This window comes from Macrobrachium nipponense, chromosome 43, assembly GCF_015104395.2.
Source record: "Macrobrachium nipponense isolate FS-2020 chromosome 43, ASM1510439v2, whole genome shotgun sequence".
NCBI classification, from domain to species: domain Eukaryota; kingdom Metazoa; phylum Arthropoda; class Malacostraca; order Decapoda; family Palaemonidae; genus Macrobrachium; species Macrobrachium nipponense.
The window spans coordinates 25,743,251-25,757,017 of NC_061104.1; the positions used below are offsets into that span (position 1 = coordinate 25,743,251).

Genomic DNA, 13,767 nt, shown 5'->3' on the forward strand with positions numbered 1-13,767 from the left:
CATTCTACAGGAAAATCCAGCGCAAAGTCAATAACGGTCCACAATCAGCGTATGCAAGCCAACATAGAGCGAATACGTCACCAAAATGTTCAAATCAATCTCCAGGCAAGCGAGAAATGAAGAAGATATCGGAAGAAACGACAACAGTTGTTATCGCTTCAGCGACAGAAAAAAATCTGGCTGGAGAGATAGATTGGTTCATACGCCGCCACCCAGCGGCGGGGTAAGGTAGACCACCTGACCTACCTGTCGCGTGTGCCGCGAGATTTGAAATTCTGTCGGAACGTCGGAGACTATAGCTAAGTATATATCTGGCAGGGAAGTTCATGTACAAAATTATAAAAACCTGTTGAAAACCTACCTTTATAAGCCCAGGAAAGGGTTCGAATTATTACTACAACAACTCCCATCTTAGCTTGGTGGGTTTGTTCAAATCTTTCTATCCATTACAGTAATAGTTTATTTTCAATGAGAATTTCTCGTAAATCTAAGATTAACTAAAACCTACTAACTGAAGCTGAACAGCTAGGATTTGAGAAGAGAAGAACATAAAGACATAAAACAATGCAGCTGCACACCATGGGGCAATGCAGGTTTGAAATTTCTAGGACACTGGGTCACTTCCATGAACTCATAGTGAAGCACCATTTTCAGTGTCAGTGACTTCCACCTCATCATCATGACTCTTTCTATCACTGTTTTATATCATTCAAACATACCACAATAAAGTAAAGGTACATATTCTGCTTCAACATGTCACAAGAATAAGTGTCATGGCAGGAGTACTAACTTCACAGACATTATACAAAATGAAACATTGCCCATCAAACAAACCTCTAGCTCTGGGGCAGACATGACTTGAAAAGGCCTAGAGCCTGAAAGGATTATAACTACTGTACTATTATTTATAAGGGCTCAATAACATGAGGAAAAAATGTATTACAAATAATTTGAATTAAGATGTCTCCTTTTATTCTTTACATTCCTTTAAGCTCCTACATAACATATATAAATTAAGTTTCATAAGATACACTTCATGTGCCAAAAAATATATACATATTGTACAATAACTTGAAATCAACATTCATCAGCAGGATGAAAAAATATAAAATCACAAAAAACTTGCAACATTTCATGGTATTCACATTCCCATACATCTTTCAATTAATAAAAATATTGCAAAAATCAATTGCTTAGGTTACACCTGTAAAAGATGTAGTGTACAGTACTGACCATGGAACAATCTGTTCATGACACCCAACATCTTACGTACTTGGCAAGGATGAGATATTTCTAAAAATTTAATGTCCTTCATCATCTGATAGCAAGAGAGAGAAAGCAGTTTAATTCCAAATGATTTACACCCTCCACTTGTTAGAGTAATTTCCAATTTACTAGTGATTTAACCAATAACATATTTTTTACCTTTACACTAATTAACCATAAGACAATAAAATTTTCAGCCTCCTTCATTTGTCACATTATACGTATTCCCTACTGTACACACAGTTTGTATACTTGCAATATGGGGCCAAGTTACTAAAAAAAAAAAAATCACCCGGACACCAGGTCCACAGGAAACAGCTGGAGCAAATGCAGCAATACAGATTTACCCCCAAAAACTCTGCAATTTCTTAAAAACCTCTTTAGTGCAAGTAATTTTTACAGTGCAATACAATTTTATTTTATTATTGCCCAAAATTTTATATTCAAATGTTGGAATAAAAATCACTGAGAAGATATAAACTTTTAAGTTACATAATGAAACTGGTGTACTTCAAACAAAAGTCAAGGTACTGTACACTCGTGCAATAGAATTACCCTTATTATTATTATACACAACTAATGTCAAAGAATGATCTTTGTTATATTATTTTACACTAATGTCCTAGAATTATCAGTATTATCAACATTAATTTATTACCAATATTAATATATTATCAATATTAATTTACTATTTAACCAGATCACTGAATACTGAAGGAACTATTACATTTATATTTGTTTACTTGACATATTTGGATTGTGAAAATTTACTCCATTGTACAAAAGTAATTTCTTAGTGGCTTTGTGTTAATTTCACAAAAAAAAAAAATAAAATAAAATTTAATTTTTAGAATTTGGATAATGGATTGCAAACCTGTAATACACTGGATCTTCAGTGTAAATCAATATAATGTAACCAGTCTTACTTTTGGGGTCCCCTGGCCCTGGCTGATCCATCTTCAAGATCTTGAATTAATCTTTGTATATAAAATCAAATAAACTCATAATATAATGTACTGCAGGATATGCACCTCATTGGACATATCAGATTTATGTTCAATATTCATATAGTATCACCACCTACTATTTTCATTCCTAAAATCAGGTGCTTCCATAAATGCTGAAAATTACCAAAACAAATTACAAATCAAAAGCTGCTCTCTTACAAGAGCCAAACACTTCTTCTCATGCATAAAGAAAAATGATGAGTTAATCTACAAACATGTAATGACAACTGTTTCTTGACTGTGATGGGATGACTGTTAAACATTTCACGGAAGTATGAGAGACACTATACCAATTGCATTAAACTTTAAGAAATAAATTTCATAAAGGTAACATACTATCACAAAGCTAGACTACTGTACTGTTAATTTTTCTGAATTAAAATGGAGCAAACACCAAGATGAGGAAATGCACTTGTACTTAGTTCCCATTCTCCCTTGACCATCCATGACTACATGAAGGTCCAAGAATGAAGGTGCAAATTACAGTTCTAGTCCTTTTCTGAGTGAATACTGTAAAGGCATTAGTCTTAGTGGAAAAAGAACATTTTAATACAAAAGAGAGGATATAAAATTTGGGAAATTTCTTAAAACAGGTACTCCGTATTGAAAAGACCGCCTTCAGTTATTAGAGAGAGAGACGATAATAGTGTAATATATTTGAAATCAGATCAAGGCATCAAACTTCTATACCCTCACTGAGTTAAATGGTGTTCATTTTTAAAAGGGGCAAAAACTAAGGTTATGAGAAAAAGAGAGAGAATTTAAACTGTCAAGGGCAATAAAATGGAACATGGCAATAATTCAACAATATAAGGTGAGAATCATATTATTTTTCAATAATTTTCAAACACAACTGTACTTTTATTAACAACATAAGAAATATAATAAAAAATTAAATAAAAAAATTTACTAGAAAGCCAAACTAGAAAAATAAATAAAAAGTTTGTTGGGAAGCCAACTTCCCTATTAAGTAACTCTACCTTTAACTCTAAACTTAACAACCAGTGCTTTAAAACTGTACCAACAGAGCATTCCCCTTTTCACAAGTTGAAAAAATCAATGATCGCTGCAATTAGTGACTCAAAAGACAAAGGAATTTGTAAACATAACCTATCTAAACCATTCATGAAATAAATAACTCTCGAGAGGAGCAATTATCAAATAAAAACATAAAACTCTCAACATGTACAGTAGAGATTACACATTTAAAACAGTAAGGCAAATTATACAAGAACTCTTTCATTCCAAGGCACACTCTTACCCAAATCAGAATACTGCAAATAAACAAGTACCTATAATGGAGGTTGCAATAATCTCTGAAAATATTTCTCTGTGCAAGATATTTGCAGAATTACAGTACTCTTCTTACTATTATAAAATCCAAAACATGCCCATATTAAGTTGTTCATACCATTGATTTGTGGGGAGAAAAACTTGAATCCCCTCCAAAATTTATTCTGCTTTTAACAAACTAATCCAGCCAGGCTTAGAAATCCCATGTGATTCTATACAACGTACAGTGGTCCCACGTTATATGCAACTTTGGCTTTTCACACATAAAAAAAATTTCTTTGCTGTTTTTTTTTATATTTTGTGCACCATCCGGTCATTTGCATACCTGCCACTCCGTCTTTCATATAGATTCGTCATTACCATGCATCCATTTTGTCCACACGTGTATCAGTGCCTGTTCAAGAAATAGCCTTTATGTGTTGACATCTGTTAATTTAGCCTCAAAGTGCAAAATTAGTAACACTGAAAAAATCTGGCCAGCCCAAAAGAGGCCGTAAAGTAACAAAGTAAAGAAAAAATTGTAGCAGCACTGCAGATACAGAAGAAGAAGTAGAACGAAAGGAAAGAAAGGAAGGAAGAAAGAAAGGAAGAAAAGGAAGAAGCAAGAAGAAGAAAAGGAAGAGGAAAAAAAAAAAAAAAAAAAAAAAGCTTCAGATTGTACAAAATCTTGAACATGATCCTTTTCCTTTTATGGAATGTAGTATGATCACTTTAGTCTTATGACACTTACAATGACTTTTGATGAATTACAAAACAAGAAAAAACATACAATGAGATTTTTCAGTATGAAAGTATTTTTGGTGGAAACCTCCATCATATCTGCTCCTGACATCTCTCTTTCTGCAAAGCCAGATCGATGAAAATAAGTTCATTTTTGCAGCGGCAAATATTTCAGAGGCGCCCAATAGAAAAAACATACATATAAGATGCTCTATGGGGTCTGTTATCTTACATAAATCTGTGCTTTCGAAAAGGGGTTTGGAGCCAATTTCTCGCACATAAGAGGGGGACTACTGTACAAATTTAATAAAACACATACAGGATGACTAGTGTACAACTGAAACAAATCATTCTTTCAGAAAAAACCTTTCCTACATCACACAATAAAAACCATAATAGTCCCCATGGCTCAGCTTCTGTTAAAACAACCAGTGTAATTTTTTTTTAATGTATTAAAAAAACTAAAAGAACTTGGAAGAGAATGAAATACAGAACTCAAATAATTTACAAGCAGTACAAATTCCGAGAAAATAAAAAAAACTAAAAAAAAATTACATCATTGAGCCGATTGTATATCTGTATCTCTGCTATATATATGAAGTTTACCACCAACAAATACAGCAACCATTTCTGGAATTTCATCTTTGCTCCTGCTGACAGTTTCTTGTACTTTCTCTTTCACTAAATTCTGTATTTTCTGAAGTATATATTTCTTTTTTCTTTTTCTTCGTTTCTTAGTACGGGCTAACATTTTACTATTATGAACTTTATACCAATGTTTTAGAGATCTCTCATTAGGAATTTGAAGTGGATGACTTATAGGAACGCCATCAGGTAATTCTACACAATCTACTTCAGTATCATCATTAGTTGTATCTTGGTCCTTATTTTTCCTCATTTCAGATATAGCTTTCATCATGGTAAATGTTGGTCTTACATAATACCTTTCATTGGCACCACCCACTTTTATCTTTGTGATTAACTGCTTTTTTGTTCCATCACTACTAAAATCCTTTGGAATATCTTTCCTTTTACTACAGTTACTTCTGATACCCTCCAGAGAGTCATTAGAAACAAGAGACACACTAGGATTTGCTGTCACAGCACAAGTTACAACGGGCTTTGCATCTTTCACATTAGGTTTTGGAGCTTGTGATACACTTAGTTGACGGGTACCAGATCCACTGACGTCTGTTGGGAGTGGGGACCCTACTTTGTTATTTGGAATAACATTCACTCTTAGAACCTTCATCACAGGACCATTTGGAGTTTCATTCTTAAGAACTATAAGTTTTTCTTGCATATTGTTAACTTTATTTGAGCTACCTACATCCTTAGACACATTCTGCATACACTCTTGGACAGGAGCATAGCTGCTACGTAATACAGGAGGAATAATCACACTGGGGTTTGTGACAGAAGGCATCTGACAGTCAATGACAGAACGAATCTTTAAAGATGTCAAGGGTGAGGCTACAGGATCAGTATTTGTACTTGGCAATGATGATGTAGATGATGATGATGATGATGATATTGAATCGCACAATAAAGGCTTTGCTATAGAAGTGCTGCATGGCATGGTATGCTTCTGGAATGGATGATGTGGTGGTTTTTGATTACCTTGATGAGAAAGCGGTGAGGATGAATTTGGACTTTGCAAAAGGTAAGTCTGGAAAGGAGTTCTTTGATTGTTCTCTCCCTTTAATAGGCACAGTGGCTCCTTCTCCTGAGGGGGCTCTGCATTCCTTAAGGCATCTTTACTTAAGGTGGATTTATTTAAAATAAATATCTGCTTCTGGGTACTGTGTATAGGGATATTACCAGCACATGAATTTTTCCCAGATGAGAACTTATTTTGCAAAGGAAACTTTGGAGACAAAAGCAGCTTTCCAGATGACTGAACAGTTGGTTTGTGCAAAGCAGATGCCTTCTTGGCTATCTTTGGAGCAGAAAGCAAGTTTTCATATGTTTCCATTGGTAGTTTGTGCAGATTTCTTACCTCCTTTTTCAGTGGCATAACAGGAACATAAAAGGGAGATTTCATTAGTAGTGAACTTTGTTCTTCAAATTCTGATTGTGATTCCGATTCTGATGTCCAATCAGAGTCCAATTTTCTTTTAAAACAAGGCAGAGGTTTCTTAAATACATGACTGTCAGAGTCAGACGTATCAGTTCTCAAAACACCTTTACCTAACAATATGCGTCTCCTGAAGATGGCTTCACGATCACTTTCACTCTCTCCTCCAGATTCATCATAAACACTTGTGCTTAAATCAGCGCTATTGGATGTGGTAACTTCCTTGGAAACATCCGGCGCAAAATTCTTTGTCAATGATGAAAACACTTTGCTGTCTCCAAGATCTCTTGAGTCATACTCCATTTCATCATCACCATCATCATCATCAGATGATGATGATGAACAGGTTTCAGATGATGAACCATAACACAAAAAACTGACATTATTTGCATCCACATCCATTACTCCAACATTACTATCATCTGATGTTGGAGACATTATTTTGTGCTGGGGACTGGATTTAGTACAACCAAATTTGCTTCCAACTTCAAACGAGAATGGCATGGAGGTTCTGTCAGGACTTCCAAGATGTTTATCTTTAAGTGTTATGTCATCCAATAGTTCTTGTGAAATATTTGACTTACTTGTATAACTAACCTCAAGGTCCTTACAAAGTGTAAAATCAGTCTTCTTTAACCCAAAATAAAATTTTATTTTTGCTGGAGGCCTCTCTGACAAAGAATCTTCTTTAAACTCTATGAATCCTTTTGCATTAGGACTGAAACAGCTTGGGTCATGAACAACAGAATTATCCATTATACCACACATCAAATTATTTTCCTGAGTGCTAGATGAATCTTTGCCAGTATCTAGCTTATGTACCTGATGTCTACCATCTGTCTCCTGTGCCTCTTGAGAAATACTCAAATCCTTGAGCCTACCATCTTTCACTTCTTTTTGACTAGTTTCTGAACATACACCAACAGGTAGTATGCTGGGATGCTCTAAAGAGGAGCTTACTGATGACAAACAGTTGGCTTGTGATGCTAGTCTTACCTCAGCTGTAACATCACTATGAACGGTGGTTATTGTACTTTTCCTCTTGTCTGTAAGTGACTTTTCTTTCGGCATAATAATCTGAATTTCATCATCAGAGTCAATGGATATGAAAGGAGTTTCAAGCATACTGGCAGCATAAGTGCTGGCTTTATTCTTGCTGGAATTTCCTGTTTTCTCAATGCTAGAATATTCATTTGAGGTAGGTTCAGGCACTTCCTCTTTGAAAATCATGCCCGTCTCACAATCATTTTGGTTCCATAATCCTTTGCTACTTTCCTGTTCTTGCAAATTCTTTGCCAACAAATTTGTATCTGAAACTAGTTTTTTATTATAAGGATTACATACATCCTTTCCTTTAATATCTCTGTCTAATACTTTATCACTAAACATTTTATTTTCACTTGTGTCACAGGCAGAAGGAAGAGAGGAAATATCCTGAATACTTGTAATAGCTCGATTTAGTGAATGAGTTACACTAGTTGCAGAAGATATTGGTGATGGAATTGCCCCCTTGCTAACAGTTGTGGAGACACCACTGAGAGGAACTGTACCATTGGTGGATTTTGAACTCCAGGAAGAAAAACTCAAACCTGGCTTACTGGTGGGAGAAATAACAGTAGTCACAGTAGTTGAAACGGATGACAGATCAAGTACAGAGGTACACACTGACATACTGCTGACATAAACAGGTGCTCCTTCAACTGAAGTTGCTGAAGAGCAGGCAGTTTCACCAAAGAAGAGTGAACTTGATAAATGTTCACCAAAAGTACTACTAAGATTTTCAGTTGTAGGACACTGAAAGAACTCTTCTTCAAAATCTAAATCTTCTAGAAGTGTATTAAAGTAGTCACTAGACAGGCCTCTTATCTTTTTCTCTTCACCATAAATAAGACTAGTTTCTGAAACATCAGTATCAATCTTTTCCTTCTTTATGACACCTGGCTTACTTTCCTTATACCTCATCCAACTCCGAATATTAGGGGAACTTGCAAAATCCAACATACAACTGTCTGTTTCATACAAAATACTGAGGCTTGAATCAAATGAGGTATCTAGTAAGGAATTCACTGGCAATTCACTTACTTTCAAGGATGACAGCTCACTCAAACGTGAGACTTCCTTTACATCTACTAAACTAGGAGACACAGCTTGTGGAAGATCCAATAAATCTATACTCTTATTTTTTATATGTGTCTTACTTTCATCACAGTTCAAATTATCATCTTTTATACAGCACCTTGTTACTAAAGTATCCATTTTTAGTGTTTTAGAACAATCTCTTTCCTCTTCATGTGACAAGTCCCCTGTGTTTTCTTCTGTTTTTACCTTTGCTCTTGTATCAGCACTCCTGCAATAAGATGGCCCACCACAAAATTTCTTGCAGGTCTGCTTCTCCCTCTCAACACTGACAAAAGGGTGTTTAGTCTTTTCTTGATTTTTTTCACTTGAAGAGAGTCCTTCATCATTTGTATGTAACTGCTTTAATCTTTGCACACTGGAATTTTCCAAAGCATTACTAGTGCCTGCTCTACTTCCACTATCAGGGAGTAATAAGTTTACTGTTAGATCTGTTTCACCATCTTTAGTTGTACAAGTTTCATTCAGACCATCTGAAGAACTACTTTCTTCTGATTCCATATCACTACTCTCATGTACTGTCACATCACAACTAACTTTCACCTGAGACTTTAAAACTTCCAAAGACTGACCTATGTTACCTGTACTAGACTTAAGGCACTCCACATCTGAAGTGTTACTGACACACACTGTGTTATCTGTCTCTTTATTCTCCAAGCACAAAGCTTCTCTCCTTGCATCTCTGTCCAGCTTAGATGGATCAGTTGTCTTTGTTTCATTACTCGCAACATTAACTCTGCTTTCCTTCTGGGAACTTGGAGGTTCCCTTTGTCCTTGAACCACAATTTCGATGCATAGCTCTTCCAAATTCAATTCAGGCACAGACCAAGGATCTTGAATAAATGTTCCTGAAAAGATAAATATATGGAAAATGAATAACCATACTTCTATAAATCAAATATTAAAAGGAAACCACAAGAAATGCTCCCCTATAATATAACTCCAGCAGTAACAAAAAGAAACATTTACATGAAAAACCATTGCTTAAGTATGGAAACATATCCACAAAGCTGAATCCTTTTTTATCCTTTAGGAATGAATAAATAATCAAGACAGGAAATACAGTATAAAATACCTCTAGGATGATTACGATTTTATCACAAGCAAGTTGTTTCATTCCCATGCAAATCTAATAAGCCTTCTCAACACCAATTACACATAACAACAGTTACAATTTTATCCCCGTATTCAGTAGATGCTTATCTACTTTTTCTCAAATATTTTTGAGTCTACTGTCCAAAGATGCATGGCTGGGAGAATATGCTTCTCTCCACCCATACTCCAGCTACTGAACTTTTGATCCTCACGAGCTTTGCATTTAAGTTAAGCTTTATTTCACTCTGAAACCTCTCTTCCCTGCAACTCAGCTTTACACTTCTCCCTTTCATTAAGTTTCTTCAGTCTTACTTTGAAAAGTAAATCTGATAATACTTACCTGTACACATCCATACAGATCTTTTTTTTTTTTTAAATCCTAACATATACTTACAAAATCAGAATTGGAAACTACATTCCTCACTCCCTAACTATTGCATTCTTAAATAAGGCAAATCTAAACTAGAGCCTTTACAATTTCACAAAGTTAGTCTTAATGGGATATGAAACTAAAAACCATACATGCTATTTTGGATGGGGAAAAAATAATATAATTAAACAATAAAATTCACCTCAACCTCCATCAGTCACTATTACACTGCCACATTTCATGGTCTCAGTCTCTCCAAACTTGACAGCCTTTTATCCAGGTGCAAGAAGGACAAAAGTCTTAGAATGAATGTGCCCTCTAAACCCTCAGGTATATATTCATCAAATTCATTCCTTAGTTTTCTGAGTTCACACAGCTGTTAACAGCTGTGTTCATAATTCCTTAAATCATTTCCTCTCGGCTGGACTGCTATTTTCCAACATTTTTCTAACTTATGCTTCATTATTTATCTGCTAATTCATAATTTTTCAAGTTTTCAATCATTCTTTCCGCCTTCAGGTGAAGAAAATGATTTCACAACTTGGGTTCTTTCAATTACTTATGATTGTTAACTGTAATTATACAATCATTAATTTATCATTTGAATGACACTTCCTTGCTTTTCAAAGCACCATACTAGTGTGCTTCCCAGCGTTTTGCCAGGTTCTATGTACTGTATTGTATATTATTTTTTATTCAGGGTCTGGGATTGGTTCCTTATTGGTAATGCTCATGAATGGCCATCTAGTTAGCAATCAGAGATTTGGCTTTGTGCCAACTTCTTTAAACCATTCCCCTTCTCTATGATGATGCCATAGCACAGGGTAAGTAGATTACCCCTGATTTTTCATAAAATTTCTAGGTGTAATTTTTTTGGGCTATTTTATTATAACTTTTTACTAAGAAATGGAAAAAATACTAAAAACATGTGAATCAATTATTTGTGCTTGCAACCTATATTTTTTCTAAAAAAAGGATTTTGTATTTTTAGCAATTTTATTATCAGTATAATATATATTAATTCCTCTACATCATATTGATGAGCATGGTATTTATTAGCACTGACATGTATTTTTTACATACAGAACTTGGGTCATGTGGGTTATTCAACGATGATCCATGAGTTAAACAAGGAATATAAAAATTACTTCAATATGGTGCTACCTTTTTTTTTTGCATGAATACCAAAAGTGAATTATGTGTTTGACTTGCTTTTAATTTACTGCTATCAGATAAATTCATATACCATCACCAAATTCCTTAATCTAAGCAAAATATGATTACCAGTATGATTTATACCACTAGAGAATTACGACTGACGACACATTATATAACATGTATTTTGTGTCAATTTTTACATAAAAGAAAGGGCATGTACCTAGATCCATCAGATAATGAGTTTGGCAATATGTACTCGTACAGTACTACCAACCACAGTTCCTAAAGAGAGAGAGAGAGAGAGAGAGAGAGAGAGAGAGAGAGAGAGAGAGAGAGCCGAGATACGAGAGAGAAGAGGAGGAGAGGAGATTGAGAGAGAGAGAGAAGACGGAGGAGATGAGAGGAGAGAGAGAGAGAGAGAGAGAGAGAGAGAGAGAGAATTCAGAAGAAAAAACAGGTATTATGCCTACAAAAGTCAAGTATACAGGCAGTCCCTGGCTTCCGACGGGTTCGGCTTCCGACGTTGCAACTATATTTTCAATTATATTTATCAGAAATTATTTCCAAGTTTACGACGGCTACAACGCCGATCTGGCAGTAGAAATATAACTCCAGAAATGCAAAATAATAAATATTTTTAAGGTTTTTTTTAATGGAAATTCAATAAGAATGCAGTTTACATAGTTTTCAATATGCCCAAAGCATTAAAAGTAAGGTTTTCTTAGAATTTTTGACAATGTTCCGGCTTACGACGATTTTCGGCTTACACCGTGTCTCAAGAACGGAACTCCCGTCGTAACCCGGGGACTGGTTCTCAGCAATGGGGCCTACAGCTTATTGTGGGATCCAAACCACATCAAGAAATAAGTTTCTCAAACCTGCACCCTGAGATCGGTAGTCAAACATGTAACTGACCTGTCCAACAAGGAACTATCATGCTTACAATGTGACTGAAGGTAGGGGAAGAAAGAACTGTTAAGAAGATGCAAAGGAATACTATAGACTGTATTAAAGATTCGATAGTTTACAGAAAACCAATAACATTATAAACTTTAAAAATATTTAAAAATTTTCAATTAAGTATACATATATAGTACTAATAACTTGTTTTTGCAAATACAAAAACATGAAAGTTAAACCTTGTAATAAGCTTAATTTTGCAACTTCATAAATTTACACCTTTACACTATGTATTAGTATTTAAAACTCTTGTTAATAAGTATTATTATTATTTTCATTCAGACTGGGGCCACTGACTTGAAATTCAAGCTTCCAAAAACATGGAGTTCATTAGGAAGAAGTAAGAGAAAGTAAATTGAAAAACAAAGAAGAGAATTCACTCCTAAGAAAAATAAATAAAAAAAAATTAAAATGCAAGAATAGCACCAGGGTAGTGATGCATTGCATTTTTGCTTGAACTTCATATGTTCCAAGGGCAAGACATCTCTGGGAGGCCATTCCAAAGTCCAATGGTGTGAGGAATAAAGGACCTCTGGAACTGAGAGGTTTGACAGTGAGACATATTTACTGCATAATGATGCTCCTGTTCAGCAAATCTGGTTGCTCTCGGCAGACAAAGGGGATCAGGGATCAATTGTGAATATGAAAGATTTCTGTTGAAATACATATTATGAAAAAGTGAAAAACAAGAGACCATCTGTCGATGGTCCAAGTCATAACAGCTACTATTAGGAAACAAACCTACCATCACGAACCACTCTATCTAAAATGGGATAAATCTCTGGCAGAAGCAGACATCCAGATTGGAGAACAGTATTCCAATAAAGGAAGTACAATAACCTAAAACAGTTTGCACTGATTGTATCACTGTTATAAATACTGGCCCTACAAACAATACTTAACTTTCATGTGGCATTTGCTGAAACTTTTATTAGATGTTTCTCAAAAGTTACACCTACAATATTTAAAGATTCAGACTCATTCAACAAAGTTTCACCCACCTAAGGGGAGGATGGGATGGAAAATCTGTATGAGATCACTAATCAATAATGTTATCATTTTAATGGAGTTCAGCCTCATAACCCAACTACTATACCATTCCCTGATCTGGTCCATTTTTAAAAATGCCCATGAAATATAAATACAATCTAGAATCTACAAAACTATAAGATATAAATATGCATATAGTACATATTTACATTTTGTTCACTTTTAATTTAAATTTCTTTTGAGACAAATGATGTATAAATACGAGTGCACTGGTTGAAAAAAACCTAGTACACCAGTATTAAAGGATACTATACAATAATAAAGAAAGTGTGGGATACCTATATGTTGTCAAATGTTTCAAGAGAAATATGTAAAAAATAAATATGAGATCTGGACCTATGCAAGGACCAACCCTTCATTTTAACAGTAGTGCACAGGTCCAAAATTAAGCTGGTATTCTGACAACCTTCCATTTTTACACATTTGAAAGATAATACAGAATTACTAAAATTTACATAAGTTCTGCAATCTCCTTAAGGTTTGTAGAAATGCACAAATCAACACTTGGAGTGAGCACCACATCATTTCAGCACTACAGTCATTTATATACTCACAGTCTTGGATACAGAAGGTCAGGGAGGGATGTGATATTAGTAAAAAGTTGGAAAAGGTCTTAAAATGTTTAGTATGGTAAA

General features: G+C 34.8%; 1 protein-coding gene across 1 annotated transcript in view; it reads right to left on the reverse strand.

The window, feature by feature from the left end:
- Nucleotides 1-4,196: 4,196 nt before the first annotated feature.
- The window catches only part of LOC135213843 (uncharacterized), a 138,735-nt gene continuing 129,164 nt past the window's right edge, over nucleotides 4,197-13,767 (reverse strand). The window contains exon 4 of the mRNA XM_064247947.1: nucleotides 4,197-9,347. Coding sequence (XP_064104017.1) covers nucleotides 4,843-9,347 — 4,505 coding nt within the window. The 3' untranslated portion in view covers nucleotides 4,197-4,842. The remainder of the gene's footprint in view (nucleotides 9,348-13,767) is intronic.